Here is a 13,321-nt window from a genome sequence, read left to right on the forward strand (position 1 = left end):
CCCTCCCATATAATTTACCAGGAATACTCAACAAACTTATACCTCTGTAGTTTGAGCACTCACTCTTATCCCCTTTGCCTTTGTACAATGGCACTATGCACGCATTTCGCCAATCCTCAGGCACCTCACCATGAGTCATACATACATTAAATAACCTTACCAACCAGTCAATAATACAGTCACCCCCTTTTTTAATAAAGTCCACTGCAATACCATCCAAACCTGCTGCCTTGCCGGCTTTCATCTTCCGCAAAGCTTTTGCTACCTCTTCTCTGTTTACCACATCATTTTCCCTAACCCTCTCACTTTGCACACCACCTCGACCAAGACACCCTATATCTGCCACTCTATCATCAAACACATTCAACAAACCTTCAAAATACTCACTCCATCTCCTTCTCACATCCCAACTACTTAGAAAAGCAAATGGATTTGTATGTAGCATTTATGGATCTGGAGAAGGCATATGATAGAGTTGATAGAGATGCTCTGTGGAAGGTATTAAGAATATATGGTGTGGGAGGCAAGTTGTTAGAAGCAGTGAAAAGTTTTTATCGAGGATGTATGGCATGTGTACGTGTAGGAAGAGAGGAAAGTGATTGGTTCTCAGTGAATGTAGGTTTGCGGCAGGGGTGTGTGATGTCTCCATGGTTGTTTAATTTGTTTATGGATGGGATTGTTAGGGAGGTAAATGCAAGAGTTTTGGAAAGAGGGGCAAGTATGAAGTCTGTTGGGGATGAGAGAGCTTGGGAAGTGAGTCAGTTGTTGTTCGCTGATGATACAGCGCTGGTGGCTGATTCATGTGAGAAACTGCAGAAGCTGGTGACTGAGTTTGGTAAAGTGTGTGAAAGAAGAAAGTTAAGAGTAAATATGAATAAGAGCAAGGTTATTAGGTACAGTAGGGTTGAGGGTCAAGTCAATTGGGAGGTAAGTTTGAATGGAGAAAAACTGGAGGAAGTAAAGTGTTTTAGATATCTGGGAGTGGATCTGGCAGCAGATGGAACCATGGAAGTGGAAGTGGATCATAGGGTGGGGGAGGGGGCGAAAATCGTGGGAGCCTTGAAGAATGTGTGGAAGTCGAGAACATTATCTCGGAAAGCAAAAATGGGTATGTTTGAAGGAATAGTGGTTCCAACAATGTTGTATGGTTGCAAGGCGTGGGCTATGGATAGAGTTGTGCGCAGGAGGATGGATGTGCTGGAAATGAGATGTTTGAGGACAATGTGTGGTGTGAGGTGGTTTGATCGAGTAAGTAACGTAAGGGTAAGAGAGATGTGTGGAAATAAAAAGAGCGTGGTTGAGAGAGCAGAAGAGGGTGTTTTGAAATGGTTTGGGCACATGGAGAGAATGAGTGAGGAAAGATTGACCAAGAGGATATATGTGTCGGAGGTGGAGGGAACGAGAAGTGGGAGACCAAATTGGAGGTGGAAAGATGGAGTGAAAAAGATTTTGTGTGATCGGGGCCTGAACATGCAGGAGGGTGAAAGGAGGGCAAGGAATAGAGTGAATTGGATCGATGTGGTATACCGGGGTTGACGTGCTGTCAGTGGATTGAATCAGGGTATGTGAAGCGTCTGGGGTAAACCATGGAAAGCTGTGTAGGTATGTATATTTGTGTGTGTGGACGTATGTATATACATGTGTATGGGGGTGGGTTGGGCCATTTCTTTCGTCTGTTTCCTTGCGCTACCTCGCAAACGCGGGAGACAGCGACAAAGCAAAAAAAAAAAAAAAAAGGAAGTGAGCTAAATATAAGTACTGAAAACAGAAAAACCATTTCCCTACTGAACCTAATTCCCTATTCATAATGTACGAGGGAAGGTTTTACACTTGTAAGGGCCCATCTCTTGAAACTTCTCTACTATCATACAGCTTCCTAAAATTCTGTATGTTGTCTGCATATGATATTCATTTATTCAGTATATTCTACTCATCCATCATTCTTATACTGTAAGAGTGCTTCTTCACATATTCTACTCATCCATCACTCTTATACTGTAAGAGCACTTCTTCACATCTTTTTAAATTAATTATGTTGCTTAATTCCATGCTATGTCTCTAGCAGTTCCATCCCTATATCTTTAAAAGAACTGTTCACAGTCAATGTGATTCAAAAACTTAAAGTCTGTGATCAGGATACCCATCAGTCTTCTTCCTTCCATGATGGGGAAATCTAAGGCCTCTAGTCTTTCTCAGTAACTCAGCTCTCTTAATTCTGGTACAACTTCATTGCCTTCCTCTGGAACTTCTATATCAGCTTTTTATGTTTTATTATGTGCTGTGACCAAAACCTGGGAAGCACTCAGTAGTCTCCACCAAAAGAAATGTGGCAATCACTGTTTAAAATAAGGCTTCCATTTCCTCAAGTTTTACTTGTGGTACAAATTCTATTGCTCAGTTACAGTGGGGATACCAAATGTCTGACAGCACGGTAAGGTCTTTGATGTCAGGTGATACTATTTGCCACCTCAGTTACCCTTTAGTATTGAGAGTGGAGGAATGAAACCTCTGCTTACTGTACTTGTGTTTAGTATTACTTTGCTATTTCTGTTTTGGGGGATATTTCTCTCCTAACTAAATATGGGTCCAAGAAGTTATTCCAAGATGAAAAGTCATGTTTTCTTGTTTGGAAGTAAGAAAATGAGATTTCAAGACATACTGACGGGGCTAAGTTTATTATACATACACTTCTATGTGCTTCCATTTAATATCATTACTCCCAGAAAAGCTGGGTCTGGTCGACCTAAGAAAACCAGTATAGCAACTGATAATCTTAGACAGATGAGTTTCTTTATACCTCAAACTTTATCAGGTTATTAGTCACCTTACTGGTCTTCCTAGGTCTGGTCGACCAAGACCTGAGAGAAATGAATTTTTCAACAACTCACACTTCATTAAGTTATCAGTCATCTTCCTGGTCTTTCTAGGTCAACCAGACCCACCTTTTTGGGGAGGGATAACTATAAATGAAAGGCAAAAAAAAGAAATAAAACAGTGTATCTTGAAATCTCTTTCAAAAAATGTCCTTGTTCTAAGCAAGAATATGGGCCCCTTCATCTTGACAGAATTCCCAAGTACCTATAGTTAGATACTGGGCAAAAAATATCACCTGGAAGAGAAATATAGAGAGCATCACTAACCAAAAGGATATCAAGCAAAAGTTGCATCCCTCCACTCTCAATAATGCTGGGTAACTGAGGTGGCGAATCATGCCATCTGACTTCTAAGACTGTATCATGCTGCCTGAAATAACTGAACAATAGGATTTGCTCCACAAATGAAACATGAAATATTATAGCCTCATTTTAAATGATAACTGGTGGATTTTTTTCTTTTTTTGCAAAGACTGCAAAACCAGGCCCAGATTCTTTAGTTCATACACCTTCAATTTAAGGCCTCTTGATAACAGAGTTTGGCCGTGAAAAATATGTGTACGAATGCATAATCATGAAATCATTTTTGAATACAGGCCTGAAACAACCTAACTGACTGGAGGAGGAACAATAGTTTGATCACAGAACATGCTCATGGAGTGCATCTCTCTCTCTCTCTCTCTCTCTCTCTCTCTCTCTCTCTCTCCTGGGCCAGACACAGGCTGCTTAACTGGGTTGCCAGTTGTACAAGCTATTGGAAGCCATGGCCCTCTGCCCCACATAGCCCCAAAATCTGGGTAGTCTTTACACTTTCTAGATAACTCTTGAACTCCTCTGATGTGCAATCCCTGCTATTTCCTATGGTAGATGGCAAGGTGTTGAAGTATCTTGGGCTTTGAATTTTCAAGGTGTTTTTTTGAAATACTGCACCATTGGATTTCAGAGGTAGTACCTTACAAAGTCTTCCATGCCTGTTGTGCCAATAGGATGTTATTTCAGAATGTAAGTTGGAAACCATACTTTCTATGATTTTCCAAGTACAGATGATGATAAATATCTCCCATCTGCACTCCAGGTAGTAAAGCCTCAGTAACTTCAGTTGTCCCGAGTAATTTAGTTCCTTTACAACTTTAATATGGGCTGTGAAAGAACTCTGGATACTTTCTAAATTGAAAATTTCACCCGGCCTGTAGGGTGATGTATGAACATCAACTTATATTCAATTCATGAAAGACTTAGTTTATTGAAAAATGTTATCATTGGGTTTTCTTCTCATGTCTTGAAGGTCCTTCTGCATGAGGTAACTGTTGTTTTGTTGTGTTCGCTGATGGTTAGGTTGTTACACATAGTTACTCCAAGGTCTTTCACATTCCTAACAAAATTGTTACAGACATTTACTCACCTGATTCCCAAGTATGAATTTGGAGGCGTGTACCTTAATGCCACATCCTCTGCCAAAGTGTCTGGAGGAGCTCCTGCTATGTTGAATCGAACAACATCCACTGTAATGAAAAACACAAATCCAGATATGCCATATTACAAATTATTTAGCCAATATTTACATTCTAAACATATCAGCCAAAGAAAATTCACCACTAACTACTATAACTAACATAAATTTCTGTGCGCTCCCCATTATGAGTACTTTCCTGATCAGTTAAATCCGTGTACAAGCACATCATCAATAGGCAGAGTGAATTTTGAAAGCTGAAAAATGAGAATCTAGAAGTATGAAAAACTTTCTTACCTGGTTGATGATTTGCAAGTCAAAGTTAACCTGGACCTCCAGAGGTCAGAAACCGACTAAACCCCTATCCTACTTGTGAGGCATACCCGGTCACCTTCTCATTAGTTAAAAGCACAGTTCAACATACATCTCTCTCCAGAATAATCAATACCTTCTGCTCACTCTTCTTAACATCCCAAGGTTGTCATACAAGCACTTCATTATTCTCAGAGATTAGACATCAATCTAATGGGGATCCTTGCTGGTTACAGAAATGTTTTTTGAAAGAAGGGGGCAGCATGGAAGGGATCCTCAACTGGGAAAATGCTCACAGGATACTGCCCCACACAAAAAGTAATTTTGATGCTTCAAAACTTGCATTTTTCTCTAGGATCAATTTGTCCCATAAGCCAAGTAAGCATGACTGCTTGAGGCAGAGAGTTAGAGAGAAAATTCATTAAAGGCCAAGAATAGTAATACTACTACATTAGGAGTAATCTTGGCACACTAAAATCCTCATGGCCTAATGGGGGGCAACCCTAAGGACACACCATAACAACCCTCTACATCTACAGTAAAATATCATTGTATAAAGTATCATTGTAGACGTGTTAAAGTAAAGACCAAAAATCTCCCTGATAACTCTTCCAAGGGAGGGTTCTAAGAGGGTCCTACAGTGAAGCTACCTTTCTGAATGCATAGTCTCTGACATAGAGGTGTTTCAAAAAAACAAAATTTTGGTCCCAGGCAGAAATGCTCCCTCTTGTAAAAGGGTTTTAGTTACTGGATACTACACAATGTTCCCCTCAGAATCTCAAGTGATCAACATGCTTAAACCATCTTTTTTAGTGCTGTTACTCACTACTATTCTCTAAACACCAAGGCCTTCAAGATGGAAGTTTATATAAAGCAAGAGATAAACTCCTCTGAGTAAGAAAATTGGGCCATAAGACACTTATGTACAATTACTAGCTTCAATAACTAACAACATAGTTTGAATGGGACTTTTAACAGGATATCCAAGCTCATATGTGTCTGAATCTTCAGAGAAAAATGGAAAAGGTTCAAGTCCATTTGATAAGGTACTGAGTTGATAAACTAAAGATATGGAAATAATCATAAGTGCTCCAGTCATCTAAGCTATGAAAGATCTAAGAACTTGTATGAATATATTCCAAAGTCCAAAGCTTAACACATTTTAATAACTAAGGTTTTCATATCAGAAGATGAGAATTAAAAAGACTTCTGGGTTCTAAGTCCCATATCCCATAATACGATTAGATGAAAAAATTTCTACCTATCATATAACCATGGGAGAGAGAGAGAATTCTGTTAGGAGTTCCAGATGACAATCTAGTCATCATCCCACACTTAACCTGACAAACTTGGGTTAACAATGTTGTAAAGAACTGCCTTCTGGCAAGGAGATCCATCAAAAGAATAAGCATCAACAAAGAACCCTTTGAGCATCTCTCTTTCTATAATAATTATCAATAAATTAATCTTGATGTTTTCTTTTTAGGGGGAAGCAGTTGCAATGGTCCTGTTTATGTCAACATTATCCAGAAGTAAAAGAATTTCACAACTGGGAATCATGCTATTCTAGGGGATGAGAAATCAAAGAAAACACAAATCCCCCATGTTGACATACAAGAACTTTTGTTGCTTCTATCAAAACTCTGCATTTCATGCCCCTCTGTGGAATGGGAGCCCATTTCACTGAGGCAACTATCCAAACCATCAGGGATATAGATGGAACTACTCAGTTCACAGGACCCTGGCACAAACCATTATTGTGCCAGGACTCAGGATATAAACAAGGTTCTTAAAGAAGAGTCCTCTTAAAAAAAAGTTTGAGGAAAAAAACAAAATGATGAGGCTTGGTAACCCAAAACAACATTTTGGACTACAATCTTGCACCAGTGATTCTCCCCAAAATGCCTTACTCACGGTCAAGACCTCTCCTGAAAACCAATTGTAAATGCACGTCAGAAGTCTAACTAATCGTTCCCCAGGAGATAGAGAGAACTGGTTTGGATAGATCAGCTAATCTTAGGCAAATATTATCCCAAATGAAACAAAAACTTCTAGTTTGATAAAACAAGCTTTGAGAAAGTGTATAATACCATGTGGTATAAACGGAGCATTCCTCAACTGACCATGAATTTTAGAAAAAACTAGTTTTTCTCTTTTTCAAAAGCATATCTTTCTGGTAAGGTTAAGTATAACCCAAGCAGTCTTATGTGAACTGTCAAGTAGGTTTCTGCTGAGAAACAGTGCAGTCTCTTACTCTACAGTGGGTCATGATGTACTAGCAAGCATCCCTATGGTCTGCAACACTTGCTCAAATGGTCAACCACATGAGTTTGTGGATACCTCACATATCCTACATCTTAACTCAATGTCTGATACATGTATGAACAAGGGTATATCCATATTCACCTGCACTAGTTTTTCTTTTAGGTGCTGATTGTATGAGGGTAAACCCTGCTGGTGCAAACAAAGTGAACAAGGCATGTACAGCTAACCATCAGCAGCACACATTTAATGTAATTATCAATCTGTAAAGCTGTTCTTGGTTTCAGTGGTTCCTTTCGCTGCTAAGTCCAATGCCAGATATCTAAAACATTTCATTTCCTCCAATTTTTCTCTATTCTAACTTATATCCCAAACAACTAGGCCCTTACCCCACTGAACCCATAACCATGCTCTTATTCACATTTACTCTCTACTTTCTCCTTTCACACACTTTTCCAAACTTAGTCACCAACTTCTGCAGTTTCTCACTTGAATCAGTCACTAGAGCTGTATCATCAAAGAACAGCAACTGACTCATTTCCCAGGCACTCTCATCCCCAACAGAATACATACTCACCCCTCTCCAAAACTCTTGCATTAAACTCCCTAACCACTCCATCTATAAACGAATTAAACAACCATGGGGACATAACACACCCCTACTGAAGACTAACTTTCACTGGGAACCAATCACTGTCCTCTCTTCCTACTCATACACATGCCTTACATCCTTGGTAAAAACGTTTCACTGCTTCTAGCAACTTACTTCCCACACCATATACTCTTAAGACCTTCCACAAAGCATTTTTATCAATCCTATCATATGTCTTCTACAGATCTATAAATACTACATATAAATCCATGTTTTTCTAAGTTTCTCAAACACATTCTTCAAGGCAAAATCTGATTCACACATCTACCACTTCTGAAACCACACTGCTCTTCCCCAATCTGTTACTCTGTACATGCTTTCACCCTCTCAATCAATATCCTCCCATACAATTACCCAGGAATACTCAGCAAACTTATATCTGTGTACTCTGAACCTTTATCCTCTTTGCCTTTGTACAATGGCACTATGCATGCACTTCGCCAATCCTCAGGCACTTCACCATGATCCATACATATAGTGAATATCCTTACCAACCAATCAACAACACAGTCACCCTCATTCTTAATAAATTCAACTGCAGTACCATCCAAACCTGCTGCCTGTTGGATTTCATCTTCTGTACAGCCTTAACTATCTCTTCTCTCTTAACCAAACCATTGTCCTTGACCATTTCATTTTGCACACAATCTTGACCATAACACCCTACATCTGCAACTCTATCATCAAACACATTCAACATACCTTCAAAATATTCACTCCACCACTACCTGTTATTATTTTCCTCCTTGCCCCCTTCACTGATGTTCCCATTTATTCTCTTGTCTTATGCATGTTATTTACCTCCTTCCAAAACATCTTTCTATTCTCCTTAAAGTTTAATGATACTCTCTTACCCCAATTCTCATGTGCCCTCTTTTTCAACCCTTGCACCTTCCTCATGACCTCCTGCTGCTTTCTTTTATACACCTTCCACTCATCTGCACTCCTTCCTTGTAAGTACCGGCCAAACACTTCTCTTTTCTCTTTCATTATCAACTTTACTCTTCATCTCACCACCCACTACCCTTTCTAATCTGCTCATCTCCCATCTTTCTCATGCCACATGCATCTTTTGCACATGCCATCACTGCTTCCTTAAATACATCCCATTCCTCACCCACTCCCCCCACATTATTTGCTCTCATCTTTTGCCATTCAATACTCAATACCTCCAGGTACTTCCTCACACAAGTCTCCTTTCCAAGCTCACTTACTCTCACTTCTCTCTTCTCCCCAACATTCTTTCTTCTTTTCTGAAAACCTCTACAAATCTTCACCTTTGCCTCCACAAGATAGTGATCAGACATCCCTCCACCTGCTCCTCTCAGTACATTAAAATCCAAAAGTCTCTTTTACATGCCTATCAATTACGTGATCCAATAATGCCCTCTGACCATCTTTCCTACTCATAGCATATACTTATGCAAATCTCTCTTTTTAATCCAAGTATTCCCAATCACCAATCTTTTTTCAGCACACAAATCTACACGCTCTTCACCAATTCCATCCACAACACTAAACACCCCATGTACATCAGTTATGCCCTCAACTGCCACATTACTCACCTTTGCACTTAAATCACTCATCACTAATACCCAGTCTAGTGCACCAAAGCTGCTAACACACTCACCAGCCACTCCAAAAACACTTGCCTCTCATGATCTTTCTTCTCATGACCATAAGCACCAATTATCACCCATCTCTCCATCCAATTTCAGTTTTACCCACATCAATCTAGAATTTATTTTCTTACACTATATCACACATTCCCACAACTCCTGCTTCAGTAGTGCTACTCCTTCCCCAGCTCTTGTACTATCACCAACCCCTGACTTTACTCCCAAGACTTTCCCAAGACACTCTTCCCCTTTGCTTTTGAGCTTCATTTCACTCAGAGCCAGAACATCCAGGTTTCTTTCCTCAAACTTACTTCCTATCTCTCTTTCTTCTCATCTTGGTTACATCAGGGAGCTGAAATGAAGCTCAAGGGTAAAGGGGAAGAATGGTTTGAAATGTCTTAGGAGTAAAGTCAGGGGTTGGTGAAGGGACAAGAGCTAAGGAAGGCGTAGTACTACTCTTGAAGCAGGAGTTGTGGGAGTGTGTGATAGCATGTAAGGAAATAAATTCTAGAATGATGTGGATGGCGAGAAGCAGGTGATTATTGGTGCTTATGCACTGGTTCATGAGAAGAAAGATCATGAGGGACAAGTGATTTGGGACAGGCTGAGTGATTGTTGTATCAGTTTTGGTGCGCGAGACCAAGTATTAATGATGGATGATTTAAATACAAAGGTAAGTAGTGTGGCAGTTGAGGATACATTTGGTTCACATGGGGTATTCAGTACTTTGAGTGGAAATAGTTAAGAGCTTGCAGATTTGTGTGCAGAAAAAAGGCTAGTGATTGGGAATACCTGGTTTAAAAAGAGATATACACAAGTAAACGTACATGAAAAGGAGAGATGGTCAATGGGCATTATTAAGTTCCATATTAATTGAAAGGTGCGGAAAAGAGAGACTTCTGGAAGTAAATGTACTCATATGGGCAAATGGTGGAATATCTGATCACTACCTTGTGGAGGTGAGGGTGAAGATTTGTAGAGGTTTTCAAAAAAGAAGAAACAATGTCAGGAGAATTGAGTGGTGAGAGTAAGTGAGCTTGGGAAGGAGACTTGTGTGAAGGAACACCAGCAAAGACTGAGGGTAGAATGGCAAAAGGTGAGCATATGAAGCGAGGGGAGAGAATAAGGAATGGCAGGTATTCAAGGAAACACAGATGGCATGTGCAAGAGATGCATGAAGCTGTACAGATTAGAGAGAGTAGTGAGTGGTGGGATGAATAGGTAAAGCTGCTAGTGAAAGAGAAAAGAGAGGCATTTGGGCAGGACTTAGAGGGAAGGAGCGCAAATGATTGGGAGAAGTATAAGAGAAAGCAGCAGAAATTAGAAAGAAAGGTGCAGGGGTTGAAAAAGAGGGCAAATTAGAAATGGGGTAAGAGAGTATCACTAAACTTTAGGTAGAATAAAAAGATGTTCAGGAAGGAGATAAATAATGCACGAACGAAAATAGAACAAATGAGAACATTGTTGAAGGAGGCAAAAGCAGAAAAGATAACAGATAAAGATGAAAAGAGGAGATGGAGTGAGCATTTTGAAGGATTGTTAAATATGTGTGATGAAAGAGAGGTAGATGTAGGGTGTTTTGGTCAGGGTGGTAGTCTTTGAAAGTGAGAGAGTCATGGAGAGTGATCTTGTGAAGAGAGAAAAGGTGGTGACAGCCTTGCAGAGGATGAAATGCAGCAAGGCGACTAAAGTGGATGGTGTTGCTGTTGAATTTATTAAGAAAAGGGATAACTGTGTTGTAGATAGGTTGGAAAGGATATTCAATGTATGTATGGATCATGGTGAAGTGCCTGAGGATTGGTGGAATGCATGTATAGTGCTATTGTAAAAAGGCAAAGTGAATAAAGGTGAGTGTTCAAACTACAAACAGATAAGTTCATTGAGTATACCTGGAAAATTGTGTGGGAGGGTACTGACTGAGAGGGTGAAGGCAAGTACAGATCATCAGATTGGGGAGAAGCATTGTGATTTCAGAAGTGATAGCAGATGTGTGGGTCAGGTGTTCGCTTTGAAGAATGTGTGTGAGAAATACTTAAAAAACAGATGGATTTGTATGTGGCATTTATGGATATGGAGAAGGCTTATGATATGGATGATAGAGATGCTTTGTAGAAGATCTTAAGAGTATATGGTGTGGGAGGTAAGCTGCTACAAGCAGTGAGAAGTTTCTATCTAGGGTGTAAGATGTGTGTACAAGTAGAAAGAGAGGTGATTGAATGGTTCTCAGAGAAGGATGGTGTGGCAGGGGTAAGTGAAGTCATCATGGTTGTTCAATCTGTTTATAGATGGGGTGGTGAGGGGGGTAAATGCAAGAGTCTTGGAGAGAGGGGTGAGTATGCAATCTATTGGGGATGAAAGGGCCTGGAAAGTGACTCAATTGTTGTTTGTCATTGATACAGCATTGGTTGCTGATTCAAGTAAGAAACTACAGAAGTTGGTGACTGAGTTTGATAAAGTGTGTGAAAGGAGAAAGTTGAGAGTAAATGTGAATAAAAGTGAGATCAGATACAGCAGAGATGAGGGACAAGTTAGTTGGGATGTAAGTTTGAATAGACAAAAATTGGAGGAAGTGATGTGTTTTAGATATCTGGGAGTGGAGTTGGCAGCGAATGGAAACATGGTAACGAAAGTGAGTCAGATGGTGGGGTAAGAGACAAAGGTTCTAGGAGTGCTGAAGATTGTGTGCAAAGAGAAGACATTATCACGAAGGGCAAAAATGGGTATGTTTGAAGGACTAGTAGTTCCAATAATGTTATATGGTTGCGAGGCATGGGCCAAAGAAAGGGTTGTGCAGAGGACAATGGATGTGTAGGAAATTAAACATTTCGTGGCAATTTGTAGTATGAGGTGGTTTGATCGAGTTACTAATGAAAGGGTAAGGGTAATATCTGGTAATAAAAGGAATGTTAAAAGAGCAGAAGAGGGTGTGTCAAAATGGTTTAAACATACGGAGAGAATGAGTGAAGAAAGGTTGACAAAGAGGATATAAGTGTCAGAAGTGGAGGGAACAAGGAGATCCAGAAGGCCAAAGTGGAGATAAAAGGATGGCGCGAAAAAGATCTTGAGTGATCGGGGCCTAAACATGTAGGAGGGTGAAAGCTGTGCATAGAACAGGGTGAACTGGAATGATGTGGTATACTGGGTTCACTATGCTGTCAAAGGACTGAACCAGGGTATGAGAGATGTCCGAGGTAAACAATGGAAAGGTCTGTGGGGCCCAGATGTAGACAGGGAGCTGTGGTTTTGGTGCATTATACATGAAAGCTAGAGAACGACTGTTAGCAGGTGTGTCCTTTCTACATCTGTTTTTTGTCGCTACCTCAGTGATGCAAGGGGCAGAAATCAGGAGTGGGGAGAAGATAATGTTCATGTTATCATCTATCTTTTCATTCGTGCATTTATGCTGTTTCCTCTGGGGCAGGGTGGCATTGGGAATGGATGATGGTGAGCAAGTATGAATACGTGCATGTTTATATATGTATATGCATATATATATGTATGTATTGCTATGCAAACGGGTAACACTCCTGTAAAGCTAAGGGATGAAATTGTATACAGGGATTTCAAAATATCTAAATTAAAAAAACAATGCAAAAAGAAATAAATTACAGGGCACAAAAAGTTACTTTATCACAATCCAGTTACTTTATCACAATCCAGGCAAGTTTCCAAACCAAGAGCCTCTTCCTCTACACACACAATAATAATAATAATAATAATAATAATAATAATAATAATAATAATAACAATAATAATAATAATAATAATTATAATAATAATAATAATAATGATAAAAACAATAACAATAATAACAATAATTGGCAAAATAAGATGGTCAGGACATGATTCACCGTCCAACAATGAACTATTACACTTTACACACGGGCAAAATATATATGTAAGGACAACAGATCACTTTCACAAATAAATAAATACAATGCACTACAATGGCTACAAATACAAATATTATGGGCAAGAGAAAATTACACTACCTATCTTGGTGCTGCCAATTGAAGGAATCAATCTCTCACACCACCTCGTGGGTTAATTATGAGAAACTACACAGGGCCAGTTCTGATTGGCTGAGAAAAAACATGTAAATCAGATACTGACATCAGTCGAGACAAGATTGGAGAATGGATTACCCTCCAAT

At 39.6% G+C, this 13,321-nt stretch overlaps 1 protein-coding gene across 1 annotated transcript in view; it reads right to left on the minus strand.

Annotated features, from left to right (window-relative positions):
• The window catches only part of LOC139750328 (transmembrane protein 192), a 118,888-nt gene that overhangs the window by 23,446 nt on the left and 82,121 nt on the right, over window positions 1-13,321 (minus strand). Inside the window, exon 5 of the mRNA XM_071665006.1 lies at window positions 4,276-4,375. Within this exon, the coding sequence (XP_071521107.1) occupies window positions 4,276-4,375 (100 nt within the window). The remainder of the gene's footprint in view (window positions 1-4,275; window positions 4,376-13,321) is intronic.

This window comes from Panulirus ornatus, chromosome 9 (genome assembly GCF_036320965.1).
Source record: "Panulirus ornatus isolate Po-2019 chromosome 9, ASM3632096v1, whole genome shotgun sequence".
Taxonomy (NCBI): domain Eukaryota; kingdom Metazoa; phylum Arthropoda; class Malacostraca; order Decapoda; family Palinuridae; genus Panulirus; species Panulirus ornatus.